The following is a 15377-nucleotide window of genomic DNA, read 5'->3' as shown; positions in this document are numbered from 1 at the left end:
TCCGAGAAAGCCGGAAAATTACAACGAAGGAGACGACACTCCGATGTGGAGTAATGGCAACTCGCCAGTCACAATCAGCGCAATTAGACAACGTTTACTTGCGAAATTTACTCAAAGATGCAGAGTTCGATGGGAAGCACGTAGAGGTAAAGGAAATCGAAGAGAGGATCACGAGCTGGGTGAAAGAAATCTCCAACTATATCGGTCGCAAAAATCCACTCTTCAAGAATACAGTTTTTCCTAGCGGTAGCTACTTCGAAAATCTCAAAGTAGAAGGCCCTGATGAATTCGACTTCATGATTTGTCTGGATGACTTGTCTGAACCGGGAGTTTGTGTTATAAAAGAAATTCCGCTCCGACCGGTTCCTGATCCTGGATACGTCCATGTTCAAATCGATAGCGAGGTAGTTCGCCAGCGATATCGGCGTTACATTTCAAAGCGAGGAAATCTGAAGCCAGATGCCCTCTTGAAGAGCTCTAGAGACCTCATAGAGAAAGCTATAAAGTACAGGAGGCGTCGGCCAATTGAAAAGATTGCCGAAAGTGTCAAAGTTGAGCTCAGAAAGATCCCTGTTACTATTAAGTTGACATGGAAGGGAACGGTATACCCTAACTATGAAATTTCCTTGGACTTCACTTTGTGTATCAAGAGGAGTGGATGGCCAAATGCGTCGGATATAAGAAGAAGAGTGGGTAGAGGACATCCAGGGTACGGCTATTTCAAGGAAGCTCGTCTGGGGGGTTATCATCTCGTTGCTTCAACGATTGGAGAGTCGGGACGACACAGGCCTTGTTGGCGTTTATCGTTTTCAGTTGCTGAGGGAATTGTTTTGAAGAGTATCTTTAAGAATCCAAGACTCATTCATAAAGTGACGCTGAAGGTCCTAAAAGTTCTACGAAAGAAACACGAGCACTGTTTACGCCTCTTTGAAGCTTCGGACGGTTCTTATAGAATACAGTGGGCTTTTCATTCGTAAGTACTGAAAACAATGTTTCTTCACGAATGGTGTGAATTTCCGGAAGATTCGTTTTGGGGCAGGGATCAGCTTCAAAGTAGAGTCAAAGATAACCTGACAAGGATTGAACGTAGTCTTAAAGACAGAGACATCCGCAGTTTTTGGGTTCCAGATTACAAACTTTTTAATTTTCGGGCTAGAAACCCGACCGAGACACAATCTTGTGAGGAAAACCTTTCGCGCCTTATCGAAATACTGACAATCAGTCAGCCGTTAAACCAAATAAACGTTTAGCGACTATTTCCTGTTTCTTGGTGGCTTTCGTTGCGCTCGATGATAGCAATATATTAATGTATCTTTCAAGTCTGAATTGCGCAAAGAAGTCACACGAATTCAAATAACGTAGCTGATCTTTTAGCCCTACTTTGATTCAGAACCTAATCTTTGAAATACGATATGATATTATAATTATCAATTGTGATTACAATATTTCGTATTTCTTGAACTCTCTACCGCATTGATTTTCGTCTTCTATCCCTTTTCCTCCTCTTCCCTGAGTTTGGTTTAATACAAACTTCCTTCTGCCTGTTCGGGGTACAATTGAATTGATGCTGGAATACGTTTGTTGAGGGAAATTATGCCAGGAAAACGGTTTGCGTGGCAAAATCCCGACCAAGCAAGAACCAGTTATAACGGTTGGATTTACTCCAGGACTGCCTTGGCATACAACTCTTTATTCAAACAAGGGTTCTAGACAAGGCATCTTTCGAAACTTTAAGGTTTTTTTTTCCCGCTAGTCTTGATTCCTGTTTACGTCCTTATAACCTAGCAACCGGTTTAAGTTTTTGAAGTTGTTAGAGATTTAGTTTTTGGAAATCCCGACTAAAAACTATTAACCTGGTGTTATAAAAATTGAAATATCTTAAACTGAGGCAGTGTTGAAATAATTATACTGATTATATGCAAAACAGTCATTCATATAAATTTGAAAATCAAAACAACTGCAGGATCTGTGTTTTTAAAACTTAAGGAGATCTTTGTGGTTATATTCCAACTATTTTTCGTCTCTTTGACGCCGCAAAATTTTTAAAAAATTCGTAAATATTTTTTTGGTGCTGTGTTTGACGGGAAACTTATGAAATGTCTTGTCGTTGTTATTTGATTGTACCCGTAATTTATTTTTGGTGCACCCTGGACTGCTGCAGACAAAGAGAAATAACTCTTGTGGTCTCTTGAGACTTGTAAATAGGAATTTTGGACTTCTTTCTATTTTTGAACTAGGTTATAACAACAACAACAAGACATTTTAACATTTCGGAAGACAACACACCGCTAGCGATCTGCCTTGAGACGTACCTGTTGAGAATTTCTAAGTGCATTGCACACTGCAGCAGAAATTCTTGCCTCCACGTCATCGTTGGAAGCCATGTTGAGAGAGATCGAAGTTGAGGGTTGGTACGGCCGGGGCTCGAAACCTGGAACTCCCGAACAACCGCCGGCGTCCAGTACTCTATCCATTGAGCTAACCGGGAGGCGGTTAACTCATTGTAGCAAATGAGCGGGAAATGAGCGGGAAAACAGGTCACGTGGTTGTTACTGTATACTGTATAGGTTCAGTATGAATCTTCGGGGGTACTCAAACCATTCGTGGAAAAACATTGTCTTCAAAATGTATGAATGGAAAGCCCAAGTGATCAGCAATATGAACTTTCGGGTGTATCTAAATAAAATAAAGCAACGTCGGATCACTGAAGTCCGCCAAGTCACTGAAGTGCTCGTAAAGACATAATTCAGACTCTTTCTTCATTCGCAGAACTTTTAAGATTTTGACCACTGTCTTGTGTACGAGCGTTGACGCCTCCTCATTAAAATCCACTATGAGCAAGACTAAAGTAATCCACAGTCAGCGACAACCCAGAAACCTAAAACGGATGTTAGAAAACTCCTATTTCTCTAAGCAAAAGGACACTGATCCGGAAGTTAAAATTTGTGGAACAAAACGTTGCGGAACATGCCCCTATTTAAAACAGGGTAAAGAATTCACCTTCTTCGCCACGAATGAAACATTTCGGATAAAACATTCGATGAACTGCACATCAACAAACTTGATTTACGCAATAACATGTGCAGGATGGGGACATAATTATATAGGAGAAACGGGTGATGTCATGAGAAATAGAGGGACAGTCCACAAACAACAAATTAGAGACCCGCACACACGTATGCTGGGAGTCAGCAAATATATTGATGAATGTGCTGCGGGATTGACCCCTGAGTTCACTGTCTTTCCGTTTTACAAGATTCTCGGCCCTTCTGAGGTCATGAGAATGAACAAAGAAAGATTTTTTATTTCTAAATATAAACCCGTTCTTAATGATTTGAAATTACGCTAATTGCTCGCGCGTGCTTCGAATTACAATAACCATTGTAGTTACAATTAGATCTGTGACGTAATAAGTCAATAAACACACTTTGCTATGCCTGAAGAGCCGCAACAGCGGTGAAACACGTAGCGCAAAAGCAAAGAGAAAGAAAAAGAGGACTTTCCTTTTTCATTTATTTCAGTATCTTTATTCCACACAGAAGTTTACAGTTTGTTTACAATATATATAGCTATTCAGGCATAGCTATGCCTGAAGAGCCGCAACAGCGCTGAAACGCGTAGCGCAAAAGCAAAGAGAAAGAAAAAGAAAAGGAGGACTTTCGGTTTTCATTTATTTCAGTATATATATATGTAAAAAGAGTGTGTGGTGAAGTGTGTGAAAGGCGTGACTATGTGTGAAAGCTGTAGAGATAAAATGTGAATGGAACATAATAAAGGCTCTAATGATGGACCGTATAAACAAAGGCTGTAAAAGAGCGTGAAAACGAGATGCTAAAATAGGAGGTCTGCGAATTCACTACATTCTTCCCGGGAATTGAGTGTAGGTTTGTACTTTCTAATGAAAAATGTTTCGTACAGGCGTAGATTGGCGGGGTCGTTGTCATTCATAATGATCTTGACATCAATGCTTTCATGGTCTTTGTTTTGGCATGAGTAGATATATTTTTTCACGGACGAGTTTCCATTGTTGAGATGTTCTCTTACGCGGTCGTGGATGAAGCGTGTCGTACTACCAATGTATTATTGTTTGCAGCTGTTATATGTGAGCTGGTATACTACATTTCGTCGTAAACATAATCCGGTGTTAGAGATGGGGCACTTGTCTCTGGTACATTTGCGTACTTTGGGGGTTTGGGATGGGGCGTGTCTGAGTGTAAAGGATTTGTGGGAAACGCGTATCGGGATGTTTTCTTTCTTAAATATGTTGGAGATCCTGTGATTTAGTCATTCAGAAATGTATGGGATCTTGAGGTACGACCATTCTGTGTTGCTAGGTTGAGAGTTTCTTTGGGGGTGCTGTGGGCGTTTAGATTGCTCTATATTGCTCTCAGTGTCGGTAACCGTTGAGGCGAAGGATGTCGTCGAACGTGTTTAGGTGTTGTGTTGCAGATATATGTGAGGAGCATTTGTCTTCGATGCGTTTTCGCTGACTGCGGATGAAGTTGAGTTTGGATTTGATGGGGATAGCTGATTGATAGTGGACGAATAGTGGTTTCTTGGCTGGCTTTTTGTAGAATTCAAAGGAGCTGTTGCCATCATTGGATATGGTGACTTTGAAATCGAGCAATGATAGCGACATGCCATTGGGTGTTGTTTCTGGTTTGTCAATTTCAAATTTCAGATTAGGGAATACACTGTTAATTACATGGTGGAAGTGGTGTGCTGTTTCTTCATTGATTGTCTCGAGGTAAATATCGTCAACATATCTCATTTAGGGGCTTATCATTAGGTATGAGGTGAGGGCGATGCTTTCTAGTTTGTCCATAAACAGGATGGCCAGTATACCTGAGATGTTAGAATCCACGGGTAGGCCTTCTCTTTGGGGAAAAATTCGATCTCTGAAGGAGAAGTACATGTTATTTAGCGTGAATTGGAGGAGGTCTGAGATGTGTTGTTTAGAGAGGTGGAGTGTTGGGTTCTGGATTCTATCTGTGGCGTTGGTGACGGCTTCTTGTATTGGTATTCGAGTGTATAGGGATACCACATCGAAGCTGCATGGATATGGTAGCTCTTTGTTTGTGGTGAGGTCGCCAGCTTGGATACATCTAAAGAGTTCGAGACTGCTTTCTAAATGGGCTGGGACATTCTTCAGCATCGGTTTGAGGGCGTTGGAAAGAAGCCAGGAAATGCGTTGGGTGGGTCCATTGATGTTGGATACGATAGGTCGTATTTTAATATCGGGGCCAGCTTTGTGGGTCTTGACTTGATGGTAGAATCTGGGCAAGTCTGTGATTGACGCAAGGAAGCTTTTTTGGACGAAGGGAGGAATTTTATTCTGGGGGGAGATCTTCTTCTAGGCTGTGTTAACTTTATTTTCGACTGTCTTGGCTGATATGTGGGATACTTTTAGGTAGGTGTTGGCATCCCTGAGGTGATCAAGGGCGACTTGGTTGTATTTGTCTTGTTGTATGACGCAGAATTCGGTACCTTTATCGCTGGGGTGGCATACGTAGTTTTTCTCTTTGAGCTCTTTAATAGTTTTCCTGTCTGTGCTATTGATGTTCTACCATTTCTTTTGGGGTTGTAGAGCTTTGAGAGTGAGCTGGAGTTTATGATAGATTCTCTGCAGCTTGTTTTCAAGTTCGTCGTTGAACTGGGGTCTGTAGATGTGTCGAGTTTGTGGATAGGTAAGAAAATCTGACTTTTGGGGGTTTGATTCGCGGTGGTGTTTCCATCGTATTTGGTTGGCTAGTCGGTAGAATGCAATATTGATGCCCGTGATTGTGTGTTCATTTACTCCAGGAGAGAGGCTGAATTTGGGACCCTTGGATAGGAGGTTGATTTCTTGAGTGTTAAGGTTACATGTGAGGTCGGTCACTAGCTTTGTTTTTTAAGAGTGAGTTCAAGTCCACCCAAAAATATATATTATTTCAAATACGATTACGCCATTCACATTTTCTCGAAGGTTATATGCACGGCACCAACCCTTCTTTTACGCCTTGTTCTTTCGTCCAGTAGAGACAGCTTATTGCCAAACTCCCGAAGCAGGGATTGTGAGAACAGATTTGTAATAAATTATGTTACAAGTGAGAGTAATTAAAGGAACTGCGAGTTAATTTTCTCCCCTATTAGCCATCTTCTTATTTCACTTGTGCCGGCGCCAATCTCGTATAGTTTGGCGTCTCGTAGAAATCGTCCCGTCGGGTAGTCGTTTATGTAGCCATTTCCACCTGAATGAGAAAACCGAAACAACATTGAATAATTAGCATAATATTGTCCAAAAACTAAAAGCATAGGTAAAATGAAGGCAACCTCTGGTGCTCAAGAACTCATCGCATCGGTAGCTCTTGTCATGAAATTGCTGGGCAATGTGGCGTGTTGCATTATTTTTAAATGCCAGACTGCGTGTGTTATGAGTATTTGCGCTTCAACAAAGACTTCCACAGAAGGTTATCCGCTCGACGGTAGAAAAAAAAATTTAACGGTAGCTGAAAATTACGATTTAATCCAACCGGAGAGGCGAAAGAGAGACTTACCGAGAATTTGAATAGCGTCCAACGCAACTTGAGTTGCATTTTCAGCAGCATAAAGAATTACACCAGCACAGTCCTGTAAATAAGGAAGGTACATAATTTAGATACAAGTATCATGAGATGGAAATTTTTTGTTTTGTCTTTGTTTCTGTTTTCTCTCAACTTGGTTAACTCTTTACCTTCGATATTAACCGCTAACAGTGACTAGCATCTAATTTCTCCTTACAATGTCACCCCTGAATCACACATTAAGGTCAAGAGAATAAAGGAAATGATCACCAACTAAAAAAGCTCTTGATTCTTGAACAAATTCTCCTTTTCGGCACTCGTCAAATTATGAAGCAAAGTATGGAGAACATACATACTGATGTTAGGGTGTGAAGTTTTAACTCAAACTCTTCTTTAGATTCTGACTGACACATAACACACGACTCACATCAGCGGAAACTTGCGACGAGAGGAGCGACGAGAAAAAAAAACGAGCGACGAGAGGAGCCTTTCATTCTACCACAGGGAAGCAAAGCCCAATAACATTTTGAATCTCCGTCAGTCTTATCTTGGCTTATTCTGGTTCCTTCTTACTTTGTCATTGCCTTCCATGTGTTTTTCTATCTTTCTAATCTAATATTTGGAGGCCTCTACCAACTTAAGGTACTGCCAAAAAATGACTGACAATTTTGTATTTTTAGTCTGTCAAATCTGAAAATCTTGAACGACATGCAGTCCTAACTAGGTTGTGTTTGCATAAAACGTTACGACACTCATAAACCACGAGATCTCCCTCTTGAATACAGTTGTAGATTTACCTTGGAGTTGACATGCCCCGTATCGCAAGCCCGTGCCACTGAATAGACATAGGTTCGACATGCGCTAAGGCGCGTGTACATGTCTGCCATCTTGGCTTGGATTAACTGAAAAGAAAATTAATGAACGATTGAATAAACGAATTAGTAAAGAAGCCTGCCACCGCTTTAAAGCTGTACTCGTAGAAGAGGCACCAGTCTCATGTAGCACATATAATGACATGGAGCACTCAGGCCTTGCTGGAGCACGAGCAGGCAGTTGCGCCATTGACTAAAAGCATGCAGGTGGAGCGAATTATAATTATGTGTGGATAATTAAACCATAACCTTGACATTCAGCCTTACCTGATGTTCACCTATTTTCTTTCCAAAACTCTCACGCAGATGTGCGTATGGAAATGCAACGTCCAGACACGCCTGCATCACCCTACGGGTCCAAAAAGATACGGCTCAAACTTGATAAATCCTACTGAGCAGTTCAACAGTAAATACAGTGGGTAACTGCAGACCAACAAACAGGTTGTTGTATCAGATTATGTCAAACAACAACAGTTCCACCGTTGTCCATTGTTATTTGCCTGTCATTCTTATTTAATATTAAAGAATCACTCTTACTTTTCAGATTCTGAACTTCAAAGTTTTCAGGGGAATCTTCAAACTTTGAAAGTTTAAGGTGGCTCTGGTCTGGTCTGTATAGTGCTTCACTGACACTTAAATAGAGCTCTTGAGCACTATTTTTGTTAATCTCTTAGCTGATGGAAAATATTTTGTTTAAAATTTAAGGTGATATTGTCATACACAGTCACTGTTACAGAAGTAACTGATCACTACTGTTTCCCTCAATTATGCATGTACACGTAGCCATAGCTTTCACTGACAGGCACAAAAATCATACTCAGTTTGAGATCACACTGATTCAAATGCTGAAAATAGTTGCCAACCAACAGAATTTGATAATTTGATAAATGGACCGTTACTATGCAAGCCTGTTTTTAAGTGACATTTTCTTTCTTCGTATTAGAGCGATTTTCACTGGCTATCCTGTTTAGAATAGTGAATTTTGCCATTGGAACACTAACACAAGTATATAGAGGACTGCACTATGATAAACCTACCCTACAGGTCCAGCTGCCAGCACAAGTCTCTCCAGATCCAAACCACTCATTAAGACATAAACGCCTTTCCCTTCCCCTCCCATCACATTTGCAGCTGAAAATTGACATTAAGACAAAATTTTTGTAAAACAAGAGAAAACATTTCTATGAAACAGTTTGTCTAACTCTTGTGTACACATTAATGTTAGTAGTTCAAGTTTTAACTTGTGCAATGGGAGAAAAATCTAATCAAATTATTATATCCCACCTGGAACCTTACAATCCTCAAATACCAATTCACAGGTGTTGGATCCTCGCATTCCAAGTTTGTCCAGTTTGGGACTTGTTGTAAAACCTTCCATACCCTGGTGATATGTGAACATGGAGAGAGAGAGAGAGGGAGAGTTGTTACCTCAGATAATGTTTTGCCCAAGAAAAAATAAAATAAAAATTTTGCTTCATATTGAAGGTGATGAAAATGTCCAATGTAAATACTGCAATGTGATTTCAACGTTACCAAATTAAAAGAAGTCCATATAATTGGTTGAGTAATTGATGAAAGTGAAAAGGGTCAAGAGTACCTTTTCAATTAAAAAGCAAGTTATTCCATGTTGTGGTTTAGGATTGCTGGGGTCAGTTTTGGCATAAACTACCAGAACTTCCGCATCAGGTCCATTTGTTATCCACATTTTGGTCCCATTCAGAACATAGTAATCCCCTACAAAAAAGAAGTTCTAGTTATTTGACTGTTTCTGATTGTCTCATTTTTCACAAAACCATCTATTGATGTAATTGAGTGGTCTTCCAAAAACATGAACCTGCTGATGAAATGCAATGAATACAATAAATGCAGGTATTCATTCAACATACTCATAAACATTCTTCACACCAAACTCATCTTGAAATAAAACGTATGGACCAGTCACCACTTCTATTATAAGGAATGTACTATCGAGTATCCTTTTTGTTAAACCTTTTGTTTATTAATCACAACCTTGCTTATCTAATCAGCTCTGACTACAATTAGTGTCACTTGATCAATTTAAATTTTAAATTTAGTTTATATCTGTATCATATTGAGAATCATTTTTAAGTTTGTACAACTTCCTTTGTAACTGACCAACAAAATGACCACTTCATGATGCAAAAAAAGGTCTAGATTCAATAAAAATGTGGTTTTCTGCCAGTATTTGATCTCATCAACACATTAATTTTTCTCACAACTCTGACAAGATGAAGGTAAAAGAGAATTAGTACATTGATCAAGATGTCTTTTGCAGGAGATATAAGCTTTCAAATGAACGAAAATATAGCTATAGATGTACATTTACCACTTATAACAAGAACCAAACAAAAAAAACAAAAAAACAAAAAAACAAAACAAAAAAATAAACCAAAAACAAAACAAAACAATTATAACCTTTCTTGTCTGCCTTGATTTTCATGGCCACCACATCAGATCCTGCTGTTGTCTCACTCATAGCTAAGGCACCTATATGTTCACCACTTAATAACTAAGAGACATAAAAAATAATATTACTATAATGAAATAGACAAATCAATAAATTGAGGGGATACTTGGAAAAATAAATTCCTGCCATCTTATTTGAAATGAGATTTCTGAAATTTTTGAGACAAAACTTTCTGACAAAAAGAGCAAAGGAAAAGACTCTTTCCTGTTGTGGAGAAATGTTTGCCATGAACATCTGACTGTTGCAAGTTAATTTAAGCATGAGCAAGTGATCTTTTCATGAGTTTTTAAGACATAATGTTTTGAATGAGTGAGTTTGCTTTTACCTATTGTATACGTAATTAGCTCTAACATGAAAAAAAATATTGAAATATGAAAGCGATCTTTGCAGTAACGATCACCACTTCAAGAATTAAGGCCTGAAAAAAATTTCACTACCATTGACATGCAAGGAGTGTTCACTACTGCAAAGATCACTTTCACCTTCATTTCTAAAAGTGTCCTCACACATTTGATTTTCATATTTTATACATTGCGATTATTCACACTCATGAAGTAATAAGTTAACAAATTGCATCTTATACCCTTAGTTCTCTCAGCATTTTTCTGCTCCACAAAAATAATTGTAATAATTAAGAGGATATGTATTTCTTTTATTCATAACAAACCTTAGGCAAGTACTTTTCTTTTTGAGCATCACTGCCATTTCTGGAAATTTGATTGACACACAGATTGGAGTGTGCTCCATAACTGAGGGCAATTGATGCAGAATATCTGCTTATCTCTTCCATAACAATGCAGTGGTCCAAATATCCAAGGCCAGATCCACCAAGTTGCTCTGAAATAATATTAAACATAGTAAATGACTTCATTATCACATTCATAAATAAATCCTTGAACACTAAAAAGTAAAGCCTTGAATTGCTCCTAACACAAGAGTTCACACAAATTAAGTTTATGGTACCATAATAATAATTAAAAATAATTAGGAATTGTTCTAAGGAACATACATAGAATAACTACTGGCAATTAAAATTACTGCCCTCCTTGAGGAAGCTGACAACAAATTTTTGTGGAAAGAACATTTATGGGAAGTCAGAAGTTTACACTTAAATTTGGCCGATTTACAGGTTGCAGTTGTAGTTATTGTCAGTAATGCAGTGGCCTTGATAAATGCAGTTATTGCCCTGGATTCCCAGGTGAGATGTCTAGCTACAAGACCTGGGCAGTCATTATGTTGTGTTCTTCGCTAAGACACTTAACTTTCACAGTGCACCAAAGAGTAATAATAATAATACTAATAATAATAATAATAGTAATAATAATAATAATAATATAAATAATAATAATAATTTTTATTTATTTATCTATTTACGTTTTCAAAGTTTAGGAAGATTCTATTACTACGCGCAGCCTGGGCCACATTTATTGCCCCAGTCTGTATATGATCTTATGGCAAACATAAGTTTTTACAACTGTCGGATAATAATAATAATAATAATAATAATAATAATAATAATAATAATAATAACAATAACAATAACAATAATAAAGGTTTATTAGCAGTCCAAAAATGAATTGGCTCTTCCAGGCTAAAATTATTATACTATTCTAATTATGCTATATCATATAGTTTTACAATAAATCACATTCTAATTAAGAATTAAAATGCAAACAAGCTAAATGGATAACCCGAAGAAATCCTTTCCAGTAACCTGTGATAGACTGGCATCCCATTCAAGGGAAACTGTAATAAGCTCTGGCCAGATGAGCTATTAAGCTTGAATAATGTAACTTAACCCTTATCCACACTTAACAGTTTCTCAAGACTGAATACAAAACCTGGGTGCTTCCATGTTCTGCTGCCATTGCAAATCATAACATTGAAATGTCACAACTGTTGTTTTGTCTGACAGACTGAAAAGAATAATGGCTGCTCTTGAAAAGAGTCAAATTAACAGACTGCTGTAAAGGCCAGTCAACAAACCTTAAGAGAGAGCTACAATGTAGTTAAAAAAAAACTACTAAAATTAAAATAACATGCAAATTTGATTCATAATAAGGAGGTGCAAACCTGGAACTGTTATTCCTAAAAGTCCTAAGCTGCCAAGATTTTTCCAGAAATCCTAGAATTTAAAAAAAGAAACAGCATAATTATAGGATATTCACTAACTACCTATTATTCCTTTCAAGTAGAGTAACTTGTATTTCCACATTTATTGACCAGTACAATGTGTGTAATTCAAACTTCTATCACTTAAAAATAATCAGAAGTTTAAGTTTGAAGAGGAACAACTTTTCTGATGGAGTGGAGGTGTACCTTTTAAGATAATCAACAGTAACAATGAGTATCTTCTTAACATTTGCTAGAACAGTTTATCTGGCTCATCAACTTATGGCTGATTAACCAACTAAAAGAAAAATTTTATCCTTCATAAAAAGGAGAAAAAGACAGCTGTCTAGAGGGTGCCACTTTTGAAAAGATTCAACTACATGGACAAAATGCAAAATATAAAATGCAGAGCAGTGAGGTCTCTTCTTGCCAGCAAACTTACTCTTAACTGCAGAAAGTTATTTTCTTTATCAATTTGATCTGCATATGGGGCTAATTCTTTCTGACAGAAGTTGCTCACTGTCTCTCTCAACTGTAAAAAATAATTCACATAAAATAGTTTCATGCAGCTTATATTTCCATGATTGTAAAAAGAACTTGTTTACAGACTGCATTAATCTAAGCTACATGATATAAAAATTAAAGCCCAAGGAGGCTACCCTAAATTCAATTCTATGTATTTTTAAGTGAAGGAAAAATCTCTCACTTCTCTCCCAGGGGAAATTATCTACTTAACAAAGAGATTCCTTACTGTTGCTTATCTGTTCAAGAAAGATCACAGATGATGTCGAAAAGTAGTAAGAACAAAAAATAAATACCTGTGGTGCAGCCGGGTGCATCACTAAAGATTTTTGTTACCACATTTTGATGCCTTCTGTGATATATTACTGTACAGACTCGCAACAACATGGAAATCATTTGTATTATTTTATGTTAAAGCAAGGAGATGTTAAGGGTGATTTCACCTGTGTTTGTCCTCCAATGGATCATAAGTAAGAACCAATCAAAAGGTGTGTAAGATTTAGCTTATCAAATAATATTTCACAAGGTCAACCTACTGGTCAGTTTTTTCATTTCATTCAGAACAAGTTTGATATCACAATTCAGTTAGACTCATGTGAAAAGATCAAATTCATACCTCAATGTGGTAAAATTGTTTTTGTGGCCTCAATGAATGTTTAACTATGTCTACGTACCAAGAAACTTCTGCCCATGCTGATAAAAGATTATAAGCTACTATTTGAAAACAGTTTGTTAGTTTGTTGGTTTTAAGTTAATGCTGTGGCTAAATGACTGGCAGCTGGTCAAGGTTTTCAAATCCCTAAATGACTGGCAGTCTGATATTTTGCTTAAATTTGAGGAATTGAAGAAACCCATCCAATTGAAACTATCATATGTCGATTAAGAACTGCCAAGGGATCCAAGAATTAAAGCTTTGAAGATCGCTAGTCTAATACTTGGTGATCGCTAGTCCAATACTAAATGACCGGCAGTCTGATATTTCATGATTTGAAAACCATGACCGGCAGTCGACCTGAAAAAAGACTAAAATGTCACAAACCATGGTTTTGCTCTCTGAGCAGAGCGTAAACCAAGTGTTAGATTTGCAATCTTAAAAGCTTTCCTGGATTGCTTGGCAGTTCTTAATGGTTAGACATATGATAGTTTGAATTGGATAGGTTTCTTCGGTTCCTTAAAATTGAGCAAAATATCAGACTGCCGATCATTTAGTGATTTGAAAACCTTGACCGCCTGCCAGTCATTTAGCCACAACATTTAGTTAATTTTGGCTGTCCTTTACTACAAGTACAGAATCATCACCTAATTGCCAGTTTTAAATTATTTCCTATTGGAGACTGTATCCGACTTAGGGTGGGAAGCCTTGTGATTGCCCTAAATGACTTAAGAGCATGAATAGATTTATATTACACGTTCCTCAAAAAATAAATTTTCGAGCAATTGCGAGAAACGTGGAGGCTCGCGATTTTGTTGTATCAATTCGAAAACAAAAAAATCGTAATCAGAGAATGTTTAGAAATACATTTGATAATAAAAATTAACGGTAAAAAACTACGACGTTTCGAAGTCTGCATGACCTCATTATCAAGTAAAATGTTAAAACTGATGTAAAATTGTAGCTCAGAGATTATATACAAACAAAATGTGATAACTTCATTAGAATAATGAGCGTTCATTGTTATTGGTGTTTAGCATGTCAGATCGTGCAGTATATGTTTAAATAAATACTTTTGCACATATTGAGTCAGACTGCGTGTTTAGCTTTGGTTTTTGTTCGCGAATGAATAGCATTTCGTGAATTAGGCAGTCCATTTTTCCGCGGCATTTCTTGAGAACGGAAAACATTTCCTCTAGGCTAGTGGACGCTACACTGTGGGCTTCTTTCAGATGCTTGCCAATGACAGAGGCTTTATGTTCTTCTATGCGTTGATGAAGATGGCGTGTGGTATAACCGATATAATCCGCATCGCACGAATCACATTTAAAAGTGTAAACAACGCATTGGTGGTTAATTAAAGCGGGCTTCTCTTCTTGTATCTTGTATAGCCTAGAGGAAATGCCTAGAGGAAATGTTTTCCGTTCTCAAGAAATGCCGCGGAAAAATGGACTGCCTAATTCACGAAATGCTATTCATTCGCGAACAAAAACCAAAGCTAAACACGCAGTCTGACTCAATACGTGCAAAAGTATTTATTTAAACATATACTGCACGATCTGACATGCTAAACACCAATAACAATGAACGCTCATTATTCTAATGAAGTTATCACATTTTATTTGTATATAATCTCTGAGCTACAATTTTACATCAGTTTTAACATTTTACTTGATAATGAGGTCATGCAGACTTCGAAACGTCGTAGTTTTTTACCGTTAATTTTTATTATCAAAAAAATCGTAATAATAATAATAATAATAATAAAACAGATCGTACGAGATTTTTTAAGCTGACAGTAATTTGGATCTAGATTTTTGAGTGTTTTTCATACTTGATGGATAAACATTCAAACATACTACAATTTAACTGCATACATTGAGGACTGGAGGTGTGTCGGAGGTGTGTAAAGTATTGCGTCAGATCGAATGACTTACACAACCAAAGTACGAACATGTCCTTACAAACGAACGGTGTTTTGATGACAACAAATCCCTTAAAACGAACCTGTTTTTGCTCAGATGTGATCCCTGATACATCATCGTCTATATCCACTGAGAAATTTCGAATTCCTAAACATCTAGAGGCTTGAAAAAGTGAATTTTTCAACAAACTTTTCCTGAACACCCTACAGAGAGTAGCCATGTCGCGATAATGACAGTAAACATGGAAACGAGACTCTCCCCACC

General features: G+C 37.6%; 2 protein-coding genes across 2 annotated transcripts; one reads left to right on the top strand and one right to left on the bottom strand.

The window, feature by feature from the left end:
* Window positions 1–8: 8 nt before the first annotated feature.
* Window positions 9–1461, top strand: LOC111345339 (cyclic GMP-AMP synthase-like receptor). The gene has a single exon (XM_022952620.2). The coding sequence runs from the start codon at window positions 54–56 to the stop codon at window positions 975–977; it is 924 nt and encodes a 307-aa protein (XP_022808355.2). The 5' UTR covers window positions 9–53; the 3' UTR covers window positions 978–1461.
* A 2035-nt stretch (window positions 1462–3496) lies between these two features.
* Window positions 3497–15343, bottom strand: LOC111345333 (isovaleryl-CoA dehydrogenase, mitochondrial). The gene is made up of 12 exons (XM_088752074.1): window positions 15196–15343; window positions 12457–12546; window positions 11976–12027; window positions 10570–10739; window positions 9851–9944; window positions 9012–9148; window positions 8699–8795; window positions 8452–8545; window positions 7682–7763; window positions 7340–7444; window positions 6537–6609; window positions 3497–6230 (listed from the first exon to the last, which is right to left on the bottom strand). The coding sequence occupies exons 1-12, from the start codon at window positions 15331–15333 to the stop codon at window positions 6097–6099; spliced, it is 1266 nt and encodes a 421-aa protein (XP_088608200.1). The 5' UTR covers window positions 15334–15343; the 3' UTR covers window positions 3497–6096.
* Between the last annotated feature and the right edge of the window lie 34 nt (window positions 15344–15377).

This window comes from Stylophora pistillata, chromosome 3 (genome assembly GCF_964205215.1).
Source record: "Stylophora pistillata chromosome 3, jaStyPist1.2, whole genome shotgun sequence".
In the NCBI taxonomy this organism is placed as follows: Eukaryota; Metazoa; Cnidaria; class Anthozoa; order Scleractinia; family Pocilloporidae; genus Stylophora; species Stylophora pistillata.
The sequence above is the reverse complement of the archived record's forward strand: the minus strand, read 5'-3'. Positions and strand labels throughout refer to the sequence as shown.

Coding starts and splice junctions, on each gene's coding strand:
- LOC111345339 (XM_022952620.2), top strand. CDS start 54: ATGGCAACTCGCCAGTCACAATCAGCGCAATTAGACAACGTTTACTTG.
- LOC111345333 (XM_088752074.1), bottom strand. CDS start 15,333: ATGGCTACTCTCTGTAGGGTGTTCAGGAAAAGTTTGTTGAAAAATTCA. Junction 10,740..11,975: donor TTTAGGAATAACAGTTCCAG/GTTTGCACCTCC, acceptor ATATTATTTCAG/AGCAACTTGGTGGATCTGGC. Junction 8,796..9,011: donor CTTGCTTTTTAATTGAAAAG/GTACTCTTGACC, acceptor ACATATCACCAG/GGTATGGAAGGTTTTACAAC.